Source organism: Mesoplodon mirus, assembly GCF_964341445.2.
Source record: "Mesoplodon mirus genome assembly, chromosome: 13".
Lineage (NCBI taxonomy): Eukaryota > Metazoa > Chordata > Mammalia > Artiodactyla > Ziphiidae > Mesoplodon > Mesoplodon mirus.
The window spans coordinates 88,445,664-88,464,765 of NC_138989.1; the positions used below are offsets into that span (position 1 = coordinate 88,445,664).

A 19,102-nucleotide genomic window follows, 5' to 3' on the forward strand; every position below is an offset into this window, starting at 1 on the left:
GGGAGATCGCAGCCCTCCGGGCGCCCGGGGCTGTGTGCTCGCCGGCTGTTCCCCGCCAGCACGCGACCCTGGGGGAAGCGCCGGGAGGCCATCTGTGCCAAAGCTTCGTACCAGACAGGGCCACTTGTGAGGACAAAAATAATAAATTTAGGAAATGAAAAAAGACACGCTGGGGCGGGGGCACAGGCGCAGGCTCTGCGGCGACGGGGCCTGGAGCACATCCCAGCAGCCTCTCGCGATGGAGGACACGCGCGAGAATGAACGCGCGGGAGTGGGCGAGGGAGCGTGTGCACGGCTGCGGTGGGGTGCGCGCGCGGGGGCGAGGGCGCGTGCCTGACAACCCGCGAAGGGTGGGTGCGCTTGAGGGAAGCGCACGGCGCCGGCTGCCCGGGGATGCTGGGCCGGTCCGAATGTGCGCTCCCCCTAACCTGCCCTCCCCCCACGTCGCCCCCGACAGTCCTAGAACACAGGGGGCCGCGCGCGGGACTTTTGTGGACTCGGAACTTTCAGTAACGCGGTCTCGGGGCACCCTGCGCCCACTGCCCACGCCACAGGCGCCCCTGGACTGCACCCATCGGGCAAGGGAACTGGTGGGGGGGGACACCGGAGCCCTGTCATCCCCTCCCTTCCCCTGGATTTAAGGAGCCGCTGGCGGCTGGGAGGCCCGGCGGGCGGGAGAAGGGCCGAGGCGGCCCCGGTGGCGGCGGCGGGCGGGGCGGGCGCTCAGGAGTCAAGGGGCCCGGGGGTGGGGGGGGGCGGGGAGACGGGGGTGGGAGCGGAGGGGAGGGAGAACGAGGGGAGGGGAGGGAGGACGAGGGGAGGGGAGGGGAGGAGCCGCTCGGCCCGCGCAGCTTCCGAACCGGAAAGTTGGTCTTGCCGAAGTCCCGCCACCCCGGCGTGCGCACTCCGCTCCGCTCCGGCCGCGAGCCTCCGGGCCGGGCCGGCCGCCGGGGGAGCCCGCGGAGGGGACACGAGCCCGGAGAGAAGGTCCGGAGAGAGGGGACACCAGAGCCTGAGCGGGGCCGGCGCGCCGAGAGCCGCCGCGGACGAGTGGAGGCGGCCGGCCGGCCCTTCGCGCCCGGAGCGCAGGAGGCTCGGCGCCCGAGCAGCCCGGCGAGACAAAGGCGACGGCCGGAGCCCTGCCCGCGGCCGCCCGCTCCGGGAGGGGCGGCGGGCGGCGGCGGGGGGGCCGCGGCGCGGGGCGCGGGCGGCGGCGCAGACACTATAAAGGGGCGAGCTCGGCGCGCCGGCGGAGAGGCGCCGCGCGGACGCCACCAAAGTTTGCTGCCTGCGCCCGGGGCCAGCCGGCCGCCGCGGCCCGCGCCGCTCCCGGCCCGCCGGGCCGGGCGCCGAGGAGCGCGGAGTCCGCGATGTGAAGCGGCGCCGGCCGCGCGCCCGGGTCCCGCAGGCGCCGGCCCCTCCTCGCCGCGCGGCCGCTAATTGCAAGCGCGGCCTCATTTGCATAGGCCGCCCGAGTCCGCTGGAGGCCGGCCAATCGGCGCGGCCCTCCGCTAATGGCCATGCATTATTCACCAGCCTAATTGCTCAGCCCCATGCGCGGCCCGCGCAGCCGCCGCCGCCGCCGCCGCCGCCCGCGCCCTGCGCCCCGCGCCCGCCCGGCCGCCCCGCGCCGTCCCCGCTGGCCGCCCCGCTGATGCCGCTTCCCCGCGCGGGGTCCGCGCGCCGCTAGCAGCATGTCTCGGCGCAAGCAGGCCAAGCCCCAGCACCTCAAGTCGGACGAGGAGCTGCCGCCGCCGGACGGGGCTCCCGAGCACGGTGAGGGCCCGCGGACCGCGGCGGCGCCCGGGGGCCTGGGGGGAGCGCGGGCGGCGGGCGTCGCGCACCGGGGAAGTTCCCCGGCTCCGGCGAGCCAGTGTCTGTCGCGCGGCTCTCGGCCTGGGCGGGCCTGCCCGGGGACCCGGTCCTCCACCGGAGCGCGCGGCGCGGGAGTGCGGGAGAAGTAAACTTGGCCGCCCGGAGTTGAGCTGCGCACGGAGGCGCCACGGCTCTGGGACCGCTCGGAGTCCGCGCTGCCCGGCGGAGGCCGGCGGGCCGAGCCGGGCGCTGGCGGGAGGGGCCGCGCCGCCGCCTCCGCGCCGCCCCTCGGGCTCCCCGCGCCCGGACGCTGGGGCCGACCTCGGCGATCGCGGCGTCCCCCGGGCGGCTGCGGCGGCGGGGACGCGTCCGGGGCTCACCCACCACCGGACGCGGGCCGGGGAGGCCGCTGCCGGGACAGCTTTGTTAGGCGCCCGGCGCCCTAGCCGATGCGCGCTGGGAGCGGGTCCGCCGCCCTGACCCCGTCTGGCCAGCGGCCGCCCCGTGTGCCTGAGGGCCGTGGAGCCCGCGAGGTCCGGGCGAGCAGACAAACCAGTGATCCCATTCCGAGGAAAGTAGGAAGTCGGTGTCGCCTGGCCTTTCCTAATGGCCGCCTTGGGAATTAACCCCGGGGTGAGCTGCGGCGCAGGGGGGTGGTCCTTGCACGCGGTAGGACCCCGGCACGTTTCTGGTGCCTCTCGGTTTTCTGGGGCCTCTTCCTGTTCTTTTGGAGGCGCCGCGGGCAACTCTGCAGTCAGCTGGCGGGTAGGAACTTCCTGCCCATCCAGGAGGGAAGGTAGGAGCCACGAAAGTTAGCGCCCGGCGAGGAGCCGGCTGGCCGTGGCCGCGCCCCAGCCCGGGAAGTTAGGGCCCCGGCCGCTCCGGCCTCCCGCTGCCCGCGGGTCCCCAGGGGGCGGGAGGGGCGGCCGCGGCGCGATCGCCGGGCGCAGGGCGACCCTCCACTGCCCCGGAGCCCGGGCATCGAGTAGTTTGTTCCCTACAAAATAGGCCGACCAACTTTTTGGATTAACCTATTATAAGGGGTTTAGAGCAGATACGCGTCTTTTCGCTTTGAGAATTAGCCTGCAGAAAATAAAAAGTTGAAGAGTCTAGCGTGCGGTGTCGTAAAGTTTGCAAAAGCCGGTATACGTCCGCATCGGAATGGAGAACGGGAGTAAAGACTTCTTACGCGGCTGGGAATTCAGGAATTAAACAAAATTTGAGAACTCGTGAGGGTCTTTTTGTCGCAGCGGAGGTAAGGGAGCCTTATCTGTGTCGCCTGGTCACCCAAGATTAGAACGGGAGATATGCTAAAAAGAAACGCTTGCATATGGTGGGTAGATTAAGGACAAAGAATCTTTTTGTCATGGAAATGGATTTTTTTTGTTTTGTTTACTTCATCACATAGAATTTCTCACACTTGGTTTGTTTTCTATTGCCCTCAATGACTACATGATCAAATGAATGGATTTATTTCTGCCGAATGAGAAAGACAGTCTTTCCTTCAAAAGAACTACATTGCATCCCAGTGAGGAATTTTAAAGCTTTATTATTGTGGCTCCTGAATAGCTTAAAATCGGCTTTCACAGCCGCCCCAAAATGCAACAATGTAAATACTTCTCAGCTTTGTAGGGTCGTTATCAAAATGTGCAATGTCTCCTTTTATTAAAGCATATTTTAATTAATAGAGTAAAACCCCTTGTATTTAACAATTAACAAGCTGAGGCACTGCTATTCATTTTTAATTTCACTTCAGAAATGAGAGCGTGGTGAACCTCCTAGTGTAAGCGTGTGGAGGGGTCCAGAGCCCTGATTTGAAAACCTAAGATGGAGTAAATTATTCACAAGTTCTCTTTTGAATTCCCCTTGTTGTTACTGAATTTATTTAGGGGTGAAACATATTCAGGTTTTTTTTACCCACCGTGGGATTAAAGTTTCTGTCAGGCTGTGTTTTTCACAATCATTCAGAGTTGTAATCAAGATATTGCCATAGTTCCTGATCATATTTTGCAACAGGCCAAAAATAGCCTGTCTGGGGCTGAGCCTTAGTCAAGTAGTGTGTTCCCTCGATTGTTCGGGCAAACTGTTTAAAAAATAGTTCTTTCTGATTTAATTATTCTGAAGCTGATTGTTCATGGAGCATAAAAGATAGTCTGTTCTCTCTTCACTTAAGGCATGTTCACGTATAGATTGCTCTGTTGTACTGACCGTCATCAGGAGGAGAACTAAGTAAAATATTTTTTTAAAGATAAATGGTTGTGAAAACTAAATTACTCCAACGTGAATCAGATATTCTCAAAATTATATTTTGTTAAATGCAGTGGAAATAAACAGACTATGCATGAAGTCATAAGTGAGCTAAGTTAGATTACAGTGTTTTAGAAACGAAGTAAATAATTCCTTTGTATTCCTTTGGATGTTACATGTTAATTAAAGCAGTAGATGCCCGCAATAAAATTGAAGGTTCTTGATAATGATATGAAACACAAATGTTCTATGCAAAGTTTTTAGTATAATATGGGGGGAGGCAGTCACATTAATTTACAGTAAAAGACTTTATTTCTTAAAAAAAAAAAGAAATATGACTATTATCTTTTAAGGCTTCGGTTTTTAGGCAAGCAGTGAAAAGATAGCTGTCCAAAAATGCTTCAGTGCTCTCCAAACCTTATTGCAGGAATGAAATATGATGACATATGTAGAATGAGAAAAAGTGATAAAGATTTACGTAAAGTTCTAAAGTTATCTTGTTGTAAAAATGTGTTTTAAGGATGACTGGGACTAAACTTACATTCCCACTAGGTACTGTCTTTTAAAATTGCAAATTGTTTCATTCCTGTTTCTGAAAATTTAGAAATAAATGGGATGCAGCTTTAGGATTCAGTTAATTAAATGTATGCCACAATAATGAAATCTTTTGAGCCAGCTGAATATTTTTGTTCTAAGAAAAATTAATTAAAACTTCTAATGACGGAACAGCACTTACACTCCTACGAAGAGCTTTAAAAGGTGTATTGTTACTGTCCTTCACTGGATAAAATACAGCTTAGGGAAGACACATTTTACCGTCGTTAGGAGGAAAATATGTATTTAAGGAGAAACAAAAGGATATTATAATTTAAAGCAGTTTGCCATCCTGTATTTTGTTTGTTTTTATTTTCTGCCAACTCACAGTTACACGGCTATCTTAAAAATCCTTTTGAATGGTCCTGTGATTTCAGACTTCACCAGTGGTGTTCATAGACCGTGTTTGAATTCAGGGGAAGCAGGCCCCCAGCCCTGGGTGAAGGGATCTTTTCTCTTTTATCTGTCTGTGCATGGTTTGCCTTCAGAGCTCTGGGCACTCACTCACACACTTACAATTCAGCATTCCAAAAGGAAACAATACAGAAGCCACTTTCTGACATCCCTAGGCAGACTGTTTTCTCTGAAACATGAAAGGTAAGGAGTAAGTTAAGCAGGGAGGGAAAGGAAAAGAAGAATTTGCGAACGTTTATTTTTTAAATGACATTTAAAATCCTAACCTATTTAAAAATGCATAATTTGGTGGCGAATAAAAAGCATGCCAATTAATTCTCACCTTACAGAGAAAGAGCTGATTATGTTACAGTTAAGGGATTTTTTTAAGGCACATTTAAACTTCCACAGTCTACTCATAATGCAATATTTTTTGATCTGTTTAGAGCCAGAAAATGAAGAAGGTATGGACCAACAGCAGGAATTACTTACCAAGCTGATTATTTTTTGTATACAAGATGATGGCAAAAGCAGGCCAAAGTGGGTCAGATTTCATTTTCAAGTACAATCTCTAAGAGGCTTTGCCATTCACCCCAAGATAGCTCCAAGAACATTTTCTTTTGGGGGGAATTCAGCAAGGTACAACCAAGGTTTCCATTCTGTGTACTGAACACCAGTTAGAATTTAGCATTCTTAAATGTAAGTATTTTATTTACATGAAATAAAAACCTTCTTAACTGTCAATGAGGTCATGCCCCATCCTTCAATGCTGCAAATAGTTTCAAGAAGGATCATTTTTAAACAATACTTATAATAGGAAGAGGTTTTGTTGGTTTGTTAGTTTTCATTTTCCTTCATGATTTCTTGACCAGTTGCTAGGATACGAACAGCATATCTCAGTCTTGTGAAGATGAGGGCGAATTCTACCACTGGTGGGACAGGTTTGTAATTACAGCATATGTGAAGTTGCCACACACTTCATATAAAATCAGGCATAGGTAAAGTCTATGTAAAAATTGAATGTTTTGCTATTACCTTACATAAACTTTTATATTTGAAAAAAAGAGCCCTGTCCTTAGATTTTTTCTCTTGTTAAGTTGAACACCTTTATGATCTAAGCTGCAGTTAACTGTGTGATTCCCAAGCAAATAAGGCAAGTCATATCACAGAAAGTGTGAGATATTAATTGAAATAATAAAATAATGTAATTGACTCTATTTATGTTAGAGATTAGGATTTGATCTGTTTGTTAAAGGCAGGAGTTCTCTGGGCTGAACCATTGTCCACCAAAGAGACCTGAGGCTGCCAGGGTGGCATCCCATTCCGTTGTGCCCTCCGTGGGCCTGTCTTTTCCAGTAATCCCAGATTCGTGATGCTAACCATCGGGGACCCCCTCCCCTCCTAATTCCCGGGAAGCTTTGGGGCCCACACAGCGTCCAGCCTTGGTGGCCTGGGGTCTGTGAGAGGGAGGGCTTGCAGAGGGCTGGCAGCTTCCGACCCATCTCCGTGAAGGTGGGTGGTTCAGGGTGCTGCTGCGACAGACCTGCTGATTTAACCTTTGCCTGCTTTGCCCTGCCAGGGGCGGCCACTAGATGTCAAGCTCATAATACAATGAGTGCATCTGTGCTGTTGACCTTGGCAACAGGACTCACCAGTGTTCTGTTAAGTGTTAACATGGGCTCTGAGTGCGGACTGGGGACCCACGAGTTTGCTCTGTGTCGCTCGGTTTATCAAATGCCCATCTAGTTCAGCACAAGTGTCTATGGTGCTCAAAGAGGGAGAGAGAACCGTTTTCTTTTGTGTGGCTGTTACATCTTGAACTGTTTGATTAACCCTGCAGGTGCCGTGGCACTTGGTCTGAATTCGCGGGCATTCTTGGTCCTCTTTTCCAGAGTGCCCTCTTCACAGCACCGTTTGGTAATTGACTTAGGGCTCTGCATGTGCAGAACCACTAGCTTCAACCCCCCAGGGCAGGGCTTTTCCTGGATGGTTTTTTGCATGTGTGTAACCTTCGCCCGTAGAAATGGAACAGTGCGGTGAGGTGATGACAAATCATAGAAGTGATTTAATGACCTAACCCCGAGTGCAAGCAGTCCGAGGGTTACAGTTGATCGGCGCCTTGTTCCCGGACACCGTGTAGTTCCTGCTGCTCTGGGGCTGTTTAGACCCAGGTGTTTATACGTCTAAGTGGCTTTGCTTATTTATGTATTTTTATGCACAGTGGACTTGAAAAGTGACGTGTCGAGGCCCGTAGGCACTTCCGCAGAGGCGTGTCGTGGAGCAGCACGTTTAACTTCATGTGTGAGTTTAAACCTCTGCCCCTGAACCGAAAGTGACCCTGCACAGACCTTGCTTTTCCCCCTCCCCGAGCTGTGATGGAAACTGTTTGCATTTGCCGCCGTATTCCAGGTTTGGGCGTTCTCGGTGAGGCACAGTGATACCCGTGTATTCATCGTAAGCGAGATTACAGCGTAACATGTGAGTGAAAGAACTATTGTGCAACCTTAAAGTGTAACAAACATCTTATTATTTGATGCAGCAGATAGTTAAAACAAGTGAACGTTGTGGCCGCTTTCCATCTGCGTGTGTCCATAAAGGAAACAGTGTTTCCCCTCCCTGGTGCTTCACCCACAGATGAAAAACCGCAAACGTTTTAAACAGAAGACTTTGGCGCCTGTGCCACAGGTGGTCCTTACTTAACAAATTTGAGGCGTGGGCCGCTGAGTCGGCGGAAGCGGCCTGCGGGTCAGTGCGGCTTGGGCGAGGCACGAGCGCCCTCCGCTGTTCCGCTCCGAGCTCACACGCTTGGAGGTCTAGGAAAAGGACAAGATTTTTTCTGTTGCGTCTGGAATTTCTTCTACGTTGTTAAACACAGTAGGGGTCTCTATTTGTCTCCTCCTGTTTCACAGCTTGGGCTCAGTATGCGATAATTCATCTTTCTTTATGGGATTCAAAGCTATCATAAGGAGTTAAAAAGAATTAATTTGCAAGAAAATAGTGTCTCCTAACAATTTGGGGAAACTTGAAAAATGCTTCCTAGATTTTTAAGGGATGGAAAAGGCACAGGAGAAAGTACGGTTTCCTTTCCTCGAGACCCACGTGGCATTTTCAAGTTACTGATTAAAGTGGAGACGTTAACATTCCTTTTCCCGTAAGGAACAACGTTTGCTTCTCTTTTCGTTAATTGTAAGGGATTTAAAATGCGTAGCAAAAGTGTGGCAGAATAAAGGTGAGAGTTTGAGCTTGATCAGCAAAATTATCGAACACCTGTTTACTACTCTTTGTAATTCGGTTACTTATTTACAAGGCACTGCCTCCTGGAAGGAGAGAATGAGAAAGCCTTGCTGAGAACTGCAGTTTGAATTTTTAAAGAAAGCATCTTGTCTCAAATATTCTTATCTATGTTACAGGGATGCTTTTAACTCGTGGCTTTGAAAGATCATCGTGAGTGTAAACACTCTGCCCATCTTCCGCCACGTCGATTTTATTTGGAAGGCCACATACGCTTTTGCAGGCAGCGAAGACATGATCCTTGTAGAACGTGATCCTTGTGTATTGTATAGCAGACCAGGAATCGGAGCTGAGAGAGAAATGGGAAGCGGATCCTTTCACACCCAGAGTTATCCTAAGAATAGGGGCATTTTTGCTAAACGTTCTCTGCATTTTATATCAGTGAGAAGGAAAAAAAAATGTCCTTTTAAGACTGCTGTTGAAGCTGTTTTTGGGTTGGAGGCCTCTCTGAAAGGCGATGGCACCCTTTCCCCCTCCTGCAGCCCCGAGAGGCGGCACACTTGCTCAAGAACGTTTGAACGGTGAGGCTTAGAAACCCTGGAAATCTCAGGTATAAATAGCAAGTGTGGGGATAGCTGTAGAAACTAATTGCACATTTCCTCCCCACCTGAAACAGCTTCCTCTTTTAGCCTCCGTGCTTTTCGCTCCTCCTGACTGCGTTCAGGAAGACAGACTCGGTGTTATGTACAGACGCCCGGCTCACAGCCATGGCTGGTACATCCTCGGTGTTAGCTAAGTAGAGAGTTCTTTTCAATCCATCTTCTTCCTCGCATTGATAGCCAGCGAATACAGCAAACCTGTGTGGCACTTTCAGAAAGCAACCTCAACCAAATATTCCTGTTAACCAAGCAGGGAAGACTCTTGGTTAAGTTCTGTTACTGGGTGCATTGGTTGGCGTTTTTCTTCACTAGTTCTAAGAGAACCCTGGTGCACTGTAAGCCCCTGCCTATTTACAGTTTGAAGTCTCTTAGTCATTGACCAGCCAGTATGCAAAAAAGTAAATTATTTTGACATTAATGAAAATGTTAACAGTGCTTGTTTTTCAGTTCCCCCTTTAAGGAAGAAAGAATTTTCCCATTGCATTGGAAATAGATTTCTCAAACCTTGTACTGTTGTTACAGTGGCTCATTGACATGGTTTTACCTTGAAACAAAAATGTTAAAGCCATGTCAATAAATGGATATAATAACTTCTATTCTTAGAACGCAAAAGCCAGTTACAAATGTAAATTTAATTGAAAGGTAGTTGGATACATTTGAATCCTACATAATACTGGCTTAAAACAATGGGAGGATTAAGGGCTTTAGAAGTTGCATGATAAAATTTGGAGCTGCTGTCAGATCTCTCCTATATGGGTTTTCTAGTTATATAGAAAGCATTTTTTTAAAGATAAACACTTCCAGATGAGCACATCTACACTGTAACATGATGCATGTAATCACTGTAAGGAGAACTGCCATAGAAGCAAGTTATAACAACTTATTTTGCATCTCGCTCTCCTGACTGTGGCCGAAGGCCGCTGCTTTCACTCTGGACTCAACTGCAGTCTTGCTGCTTCTAAAGAGCTGTGTCCCTAGTGAAACAGGCTCGTTTTGGTTCTCCCCTACCAACCAATTCAGTTGAAGTGCTTGTTGTTGTTTGAAAACATTCTTAAAATATGCACCCAAAATTTCAATTGCACACATGACGTATTAGAGGCTTCTCATTTGCATTCATTGTATTCAAGACTGTCTTGTGAAATTTGTGCTTCTCTGTAACTTTTATGGAATGCTAATCCTACTGAGATTTTGATAGTGAAACAAGTGGAAATAACAATTGAAGTGATCATGTTATGGTACTTCATACAGACCCCAGTAAGAAAAATTACACGTGGTGATTCTAAATTCTTTGCCCCCAATAAAAAATCTGAATTGTATTGAAGAATGTTTTTCCTTCGCTTATTGTAGTTTTTAAAATATGTTTTAGTTAAAAGGCAAATTTATTATGAAACTTGGGTTACAAAATCCAACAATTATTTGTTTTGTTAGGTTCATTAACGTAATGAACTAACAGGTCCAAAATGCCATTTTCACCCAATTTCCTCCCTTCAATTTTGCTTTCCTTCTTCAATTTTAGAGGAACACAGTGGAAGCTTATTTTACTTTGACAAGAATATTTTCACTGTGTTTAGGTAATTATCAATTTGCATTAAACAAAATGGCTTATTATTTGGTAAATTGTACTTAAATATTATTCTATGCACAGTTTCTACAATTGAGAAATAATTGTAATTTTGCTAACCTGCCAATGGGAGAAGAAGGAAATTACCTTCCCAACTTCCATGAGTTTGGAGGTGAACCCAAAATACTTAACACATGGAAAAAACCAATAGAAATGTAAAATTTTATCTTTAAAGTAAATAGAGATTTCTTTGTGTTGCTTAAGACCTGTGAGAAAAGTACAGTGTAAAATAAAAGTCCTGTTTCTCTATTTCACAAGCCGTAGTTGTTACAAAGAAAATCTGGGAAACGTTCATTTGTAAAGATATAATTTATTTATAATCAGTTAATTCTTCCAACAGTCAACGCACTTTAAATGATCCAGAAATCAGCCTAATTTTTAAGCATTTTCTCTGTGAATTGTCCCTAGCACATATTCCATATGAAAAAAAAAGTATTCTTTTATAGCACAGGGAACTATATTCAACATCTTGTAATAATCTATAATGGAAAAGGATCTGAAAAAGAATATATATATATATATATATATATATAAATTAACTGAATCACTTTGCTATACACCTGAAACTAACACAACATTGTAAATCAACTGTACTTCAATAATAATTTTTTAGAAAAAGAAAAAGTATTCTTTGGACAAAATATACACTGTTTGTGTAAAATTTTAAATGTATGTACCTTGTGAATGCTTTTGTATACCATGTAAGTTATACATTTTTCTTCTCTAAGGAATAAATGTAGAAAACATTTCAAGAAAGTAGCAATATTTAATTTCTTAGTGTTTTTCTTTTTAAAAAGTATTAAAATTAAAAATCTCTATGAAGAGTACGGCAGACCTTCTATATCAGCTTTAAAGTGTTAGTTTTCAGTTATAATTAATAATTACACTAGTTAATGATGTACTGTAACACGGCTTCCAACTTGATTGCTTGGTGCAGATGAACTTTTTTTAAATGGCCACTTACGTTTTTAATATGTGGGTCCACAGGAGAACATTCCACTATTGTAAAGAAATTTAAAAGTAGAGATTCTTTGCATTGTGTGATAATTTTTAAACTACATAACTAAAATTTGAGAGATAGCCCCTGTTTTCTTATCAGTCATTCAGAAATTATTTACCTGAAGAGTTGAGGGGTTTTTCCTGCCCTGTTCCATAACCTTTGCAGGTTTCAGATGAGTTTTTGCATACATTGAACAAAGTTAAGTACTCCGAGTATTTATTTTGTTAACGTTCCTATCTGCAGTATAAATCAGCTGTGTCTTTGCTTCCAGCTACACTCAACCTCATTACACACACCGATTACATTCCTCCCTCATACAGTAATGAGACTTCTTGCAGTCTGATCTTCAGCACCGAATTTAGTTTAAAAGTCTAGCAGGTCTTTATGGGCTGCAAGCTCTAACTCTTTTCCCCTTCAAATGGTTGAGCCAGTTAAGAAAATGCTAATGGAACACTGCTAATAATTTTTTAAGGGCACGTATAAATTACCTGGAAATAGCAACCTCATGGAGAGCAGCCGACTAGCCTCAAAGAATAGTTTTATCTTCTTTTCCAGTAGAGGGACTACATATTCTTACAGGAGATTTTTTTTACAAATCAGATTTCTCTGCTGAGATCAGTGCCGAATCCTTCTCCTAAAACTCTAAAAGAGAAAACCTGGAGCCTTCTTAGCAAATCCATTTGTCGATGTTTCAATAGTAAACGATTTCCGGGGACTGCAAACTTGAGGATGTGTGGCTCTCACCCTCAGCTATGCACGACAACAAAGGGCCGATTTGCAGCTGTCATTTGTCTCCGTTCAAGCTGATTTGTTGCTGTCACTCCATCCACAAGTTGACAAAAAGCAGTTGCAAGGCCGTGCTACCCAGGCCGGCATGTGGAGCCTGAGGAATCATTGAACGCTGCCTGTCACCCCAACGTCCCAAAAAATAGGAGCTGGGAATGTCATCGGATGTTGATTTCTTCTTCCTGTATAGCTATTTATTTGATCAGGTGTGAATGAGAATTGTTCATTAAACAGGGCTGTTATTTGCAGAAGAGGGTATAGGAGTCAGGAAGTCACTGCCTACAACAGTAATTAAACATGTGTAACCAATTAGAGGGTTTCCACTATGGCGCGAGTATATAATTTGCTAAGTCTTTCTATGAGAATAGATGAAAATAGGTACAAAAAGTGGGTCTGACTACAACATTCTCATGTTAAACGTCAGCATAAATGAACTTTAAATATATAATTTCTAGTTCGTTAACAATCTGCAGAACACGATTGGCCATTAACAATAACATGTAATTTTGGTTCATTTAGCCAAGAAATATTGCATCTGACAGAGCCAATTAATTGTATTAAACATGATTAATTTTAGGCCCAGACTATATTGATGGTATTCATTTGGCAAATCCTGAAATGTAGAAATGTACCCTATCTGGAGGAACGTACGACGACCGAAAAGATACAGGATTGATCTGTTGATCGAACTACAAGTTGGGGAGATTGTTTTTCTGAGCAGAGATGTAAGAAGTGCTTATATATTCTTTGTTATATTTACAAATGAAAGTATTTAGCTGAAATTTCCTCCATGAAATAAATGCCCATTGATTTGAAAGCTTCTGTAGAATTACATTAAATCTCTAACGTCTCGGCGCGGCATAAAGATAATAAATCTCCGTGGTCCAAGCCCAGGAGAGTGGCAGCGGCCGGCTCTCCTGTCAGGTGCTGACGTGAGTTTGAAAGGTTACAGATTAGTTTAGCAATGTTAAGTGAACTGGCAAAGGCATCTCTAATTTTGCTGGAAATGAGGAAGCCCGATGGTCGGAGGAGTCCTAATGAGCCCATCGAAAGCTGGCTTTGTACCCAGCAGACAGGGTGGTTGCAGATTGTATGAAAATATTGGAAATCAATGGCTTCTATGGAATTTCATTAAGAAGCAGTATCCACAATTGATAGAGCCCCATAATTTGATGGATTGTGCTAAGAAAATGATTAGCTAGCTAGAAAGAGTCATAGGATACACATGCCGGGACGTCAGAAATGTTGAAGTGGGGTAATTTGTACAAAATAAAAAATATTGATTTTACTTATGTGCAAAATTTTGAGATGGAGGGCGGGCCGTCTCGCAAGGCCCTGGCTGATGTAATGTCTTGCTTTTCCAGCGGCCCCCGGGGAGGGCGCCGAGGACGGGGACAGCGGGAACGAGAGCCGGAGCGGAAGCGAGGAGACGCACGTCTGTGACAAGTGCTGCGCCGAGTTCTTCAAGTGGACGGACCTCCTGGAGCACAAGAAGGCCTGCACCAAGAACCCCCTGGTGCTGATCGTCAGCGAAGATGAGCCGGCCCCGCCCTCCGAGGAGTTTCCAGAACCTTCTCCGGCCAGCTCTCCCAGCGAGCACACGGAGAGCGAGGCTGCCGAGGAGACGGCCGCCCCAGAGGGCGGGGAGGGCGGGGAGGTGAGGGCCCCCGAGAAGGAGGACGAGCCCATGGAAGTGGGCCCCTCCGTGGACAAGAGCTTCCAGAGCCCGGGCCCCACGCACGCAGGGAAGCCGCCTCTACCTCAGGTCCCCGAACCGGCCCCCGTGGCCGCGTACAGCATGCCAAACACCAACGTGACGCTGGAGACCCTCCTGAGCACCAAGGTGGCCGTGGCACAGTTCTCCCAGAACACGAGGGCTGCAGGAGCGGTGGGATCCAGCGGCGGGGTGGCGGCCGTGGCCATCCCCGTGATCCTGGAGCAGCTCATGGCCCTGCAGCAACAGCAGATCCACCAGCTGCAGCTCATCGAGCAGATCCGCAGCCAGGTGGCCATGATGAACCACCAGCCACCGAGGCCACCGCTGAACCCCAGGGCGGCCACGGGGGCCCAGAGCACCCCGGTGCCCACCTCCGGCCAGCTCCCGGGGCTGGCTGCGCACTCGGCCCTGCAGCTCTCAGCTGGGGCCGCCCCTGTCCCCGCGGCACCCGGCCCTGCCACCCAGCCGGCCACCTATGAGGGCCCCCAACACCTGGCCCAGCCGGCGTCCGGAGCCAGCACTCCGCACGTCCCGGGCGGGGGCCCCTCCGGCCCCGAGCCCGGCGCTCCAGCGTCTTCCGGCACAGCCCCGGCCTCCACTGCCCCGGCCCCGGCGGTCAGCGCCTCCGGCGGCCCCTGCCGGCCGCAGAACGCTTCCACGCCCCCCGCCCTGGGGCCCGGGCCCCTCCTCAGCTCGGCGCCCAGCCTGCCAAGCCCACTTCTACCTCAGACCTCCGCCAGCAGCGTCATCTTCCCCAACCCGCTGGTCAGCATCGCAGCCACGGCCAGCGCGCTGGACCCCCTCTCGGCCCTCATGAAGCACCGCAAGGGCAAGCCCCCCAACGTGTCGGTGTTCGAGCCCAAGGCCAACGCCGAGGACCCCTTCTTCAAGCACAAGTGCAGGTTCTGTGCCAAGGTGTTTGGGAGCGACAGTGCCCTGCAGATCCACCTGCGTTCCCACACGGGCGAGCGGCCCTTCAAATGCAACATCTGCGGCAACCGCTTCTCCACCAAGGGCAACCTGAAGGTCCACTTCCAGAGGCACAAGGAGAAGTACCCCCACATCCAGATGAACCCCTACCCCGTCCCCGAGTACCTGGACAGCGTGCCCACCTGCTCCGGGATCCCCTATGGGATGTCACTGCCCCCGGAGAAGCCGGCCACCACCTGGCTGGACAGCAAGCCCGTGCTGCCCACGGTGCCCACGTCGGTCGGGCTGCAGCTCCCACCCACCCTCCCCGGCGTCAGCCTCGGCAGCTATGCCGACTCCCCCAGCCTCACCCCCGCCAGCCGCTCCCCGCAGCGGCCCTCACCGGCATCCAGCGAGTGCCCCTCTCTGTCCCCAGGCCTGACCAGCTCCGAGGTGGTGACCGCCGAGTCCCCGCAGCCGGCACCCGGCGGGTCTTCCCTGCCCAAGACCGAGCCCGTGAGCCTGCCTTGCACAAACACCAGGGCGGGGGACGTCCCCGCCACCGGGCAGGTGTCTGCCGCGTCCGCCCTCGCGGACAGCAGCCTATCCCCCGGCCTCTGCAGCCCGGTCCTCCCGGCCGGCGCCGAGCAGTTCAAGGCCAAATTTCCCTTCGGAGGGCTGCTTGACTCTATGCAAACGTCCGAAACCTCCAAGCTGCAGCAGCTGGTGGAGAACATCGACAAGAAGGTGACGGACCCCAACCAGTGCGCCATCTGCCACCGCGTGCTGAGCTGCCAGAGCGCCCTGAAGATGCACTACCGGACGCACACGGGCGAGCGGCCCTTCAAGTGCAAGATCTGCGGGCGTGCCTTCACCACCAAGGGCAACCTGAAGACGCACTTCGGGGTCCACCGCGCCAAGCCGCCCCTGCGCGTGCAGCACTCCTGCCCCATCTGCCAGAAGAAGTTCACCAATGCCGTGGTCCTGCAGCAGCACATTCGCATGCACATGGGGGGGCAGATCCCCAACACGCCGCTGCCCGAGGGCTTCCAGGACGCCATGGACGCCGAGCTGCCCTACGACGAGAAGGCCACGGACGCCCTGAGCGGCTACGACGATGACATGGACGAGAACTCCCTGGAGGAGGACGCCGAGCTGAAGGATACGGCTGGCGACCCATCCAAGCCGCTGCTGGCCTTCTCGAGCTCCTGCCCGCCCTCCCCGCCGTCCGTCATCTCCAGCATCGCCGCCCTGGAGAACCAGATGAAGATGATGGACTCGGTCATGAGCTGCCCCCAGATGACTGCCCTCAAGTCCCTGGAGAACGGGTCCGGGGAGAGCGACCGTCTGAGCAACGACTCCTCATCAGCTGTGGGCGACCTGGAGAGCCGGAGCGCGGGCAGCCCGGCCCTGTCCGAGTCGTCCTCCTCCTTGCAGGCCCTGTCACCTGGGAACAGTAACAGCGAGAGCCTGCCTTCTAAGTCCCCGGGCCTCGGCGCCCAGGAGGAGCCGCTGGAGACGCCCCTGAAGACGGAGAGGCAGGACAGCCCGCCCCCCGGGCCCGAGAACGGAGGGGCGCTGGACCTGACGGCCCCCCACCCCGGCCGGCCGGCCATCAAGGAGGAGGCCCCCTGTAGCCTGCTGTTCCTGAGCCGAGATCGGGGTAAGTGTGCGAGCACTGCGTGTCGTGTCTGTGCGAAGCCTTTTGCTTGCAGGAGCGCGCTGGAGATCCACCTCCGCAGGCACACCAAGGAGCGGCCGTTCGTCTGCGCGGCCTGCGGGCGCGGCTGCTCCACCCTGGGTAACTTAAAGCAGCACTTGCTGACCCACAGGTTGCGCAAGCCGCTTCCCCAGTTGCTTGACCCCAGCTTTGCTCTAGGTCCCGGCCAGGGCACCCCGATCCTGGGTCCCGGCTCCGCACCCGCCACGATCAAAATGGAAGTGAACGGGCACAGCAAGGCCGGCCCGTTGGCCGAGGGCCCGCCGCTGCCGGCTCCCATCCAGGTGCCTGCCGGGCCCCCGACGGTGATGAGCCCCGGCCTCGCACCCATGCTGGCCCCCCCGCCGCGCCGGACACCCAAGCAGCACAACTGCCAGTCGTGCGGGAAGACCTTCTCCTCGGCCAGTGCCCTGCAGATCCACGAGCGCACCCACACCGGGGAGAAGCCCTTCGGCTGCACCATCTGCGGGAGAGCGTTCACCACCAAGGGCAACCTCAAGGTGAGGGCCGCCCGGGAAGCCCCCGCGTCCACCTCCTGTGGTCCCGGCCAGGGGCACGGCTGCTGCGGAGCCCCCGAGAGACAGCGCGGCGTGTGCCTGTGTGGCGTGTGGTGTGAGCGCGCTTGTGTGTTATGGGTGAGTCTGCGCCGTATGTGTGCCTGGGTGTGCGCGTTGCCTGCGGTGCTCCCCACACGTGTGCGGTGGCAGTGGGGAGCTTGCCTTCCACGCGGGCCCGCCCTCCCCTTGAGGAGCTGGTGCTGCCCGTGTGGCTGCAGGGTGTCGGGGTGACACTCGCTGGCTGACAGGGCAGGCCCAGGGCCGGCGCTGCCTGGAGTCCAGTGGGACACTAATACCAAGAGAACCGGGCCTGTAGGTGCTCGCAGGGGATGCAAGTGAAGCAAATCCCGCCCCGGGGCCAGGGGTCAGATCTGTGGTCTTGGCCTCATGGCCGCCACGAGGGCCCAGCGGGCATCTGGGAGAAGCTTCCCAGCCTGAGGGCCGGGGGAGGGGAGGACGGTACAACGTCGTCATGTTCGCATCTGAGATACGGCCACGCTGCCCGTTTTCCCCGGAGGTGTGGAGTGTGTGGCCGGGCACCGAGGACCCATCCAGGGCCGTGCCCACACCCTCAGGGGAGTGTGCCGCTTTGCAGCCTACGTCAAGCGCCTGCGTGGGTCTCAGGGACCTCCGCTTGCTGGTAGGATGAAAGGCTCTGCTGACCACGGGTGCCCAGACGTTCCCGCCGTGTCCGGGAGAAAACCAGACACGGGCACAGTGAAGCCAGGAGTTCTGAGTATAAGCCAACTTGGGGGGTGGGGCAAGAGCTTTGAGACCCTCCGGGTGGCCCGTGGGTCTGACGCCTTAGGGGGGAAATGATTCCATCTAGCCGTGAGCTGAAAGGAACATCCGTTAGCTCATCAGTCAGCTTGTTCTGTGTACTTGACAAAAGAAAATGTTGCGGGTTCAAATATAAGATGCTCAGAAAAGCTCACCTAACAAGTTTGTTGTCCCAAACGAATGCTTAGGCTGGGGAAGAGGGGAAGGAAAGGAGCTGGAAGGAGTCCCCGGGTCCCCGGGCGTCTCTGTGACCCCAGGGCTGGGTGCACTCACGCCGGGGTGTGTCTCGTGTCCCCCGCAGGTGCACATGGGCACCCACATGTGGAACAACGCCCCTGCCAGGCGCGGCCGCCGCCTGTCGGTGGAGAACCCCATGGCCCTGCTGGGCGGTGACGCCCTGAAGTTCTCCGAGATGTTCCAGAAGGATCTGGCCGCACGGGCCATGAACGTGGACCCCAGCTTTTGGAACCAGTACGCCGCAGCCATCACCAACGGGCTGGCCATGAAGAACAATGAGATCTCCGTCATCCAGAACGGAGGCCTCCCCCAGCTCCCAGTAAGTCTCGGGGGAAGCGCGCTCCCCTCCCTGGGCTCCCTGGCTGCCGGGCTGGACAAAGCGCGGCCTGGCAGCAGCCCGCCCATCGCGGGGCTGGACAAAGCCAAGTCGGACGCGGGAGCCGGCCGGCCGTTCACGCGGCTCATTGAGGATAACAAGGAGATCGGGATTAACTAGCCGCGTCCCTGCCCCGTGGGTCCCCTGCCCCGCCCACCCAGAGCAGGAAAGACGTCACCGGGTGGCTGCCTGAGGCGGCCTCACCCGCCGCCCGGCGCGCGCCTTTCGCCGTGAGCTTGACCGTCCTCGAGAACTCGGCAGCCTTTGAAATAGATTTAAGTCAAAAAGAGACGTCCTCGGAGAGCCACCTTGGGAACAGAAGGGGCTCAGAGCACATCCATTCCGTCCCTCCAAAGCCCAGCAGTGCCCAGAGGGGGCTCCCCACCCTATTCCAGGAAACTCGTTCAGTGGTTTTGTTCGAATTAGTTGGAAACTTGAACTCTGTCATTTAGAACTCTTA

At 52.4% G+C, this 19,102-nt stretch overlaps 1 protein-coding gene across 2 annotated transcripts; it reads left to right on the forward strand.

Moving 5' to 3' along the window:
- Positions 1–1,694: 1,694 nt before the first annotated feature.
- On the forward strand, positions 1,695–18,762 carry SALL3 (spalt like transcription factor 3; the record flags this gene model as incomplete). Of its 2 annotated transcripts, XM_082641347.1 has the most annotated exons (4): positions 1,695–1,776; positions 13,711–16,635; positions 16,852–17,192; positions 18,331–18,762. In XM_082641347.1, the coding sequence occupies 4 exons, from the start codon at positions 1,695–1,697 to the stop codon at positions 18,760–18,762; spliced, it is 3,780 nt and encodes a 1,259-aa protein (XP_082497473.1). The 2 variants fall into 2 exon arrangements, with proteins under 2 accessions (XP_082497473.1, XP_082497472.1); XM_082641346.1 differs by having other exon boundaries at positions 13,711–17,192.
- Between the last annotated feature and the right edge of the window lie 340 nt (positions 18,763–19,102).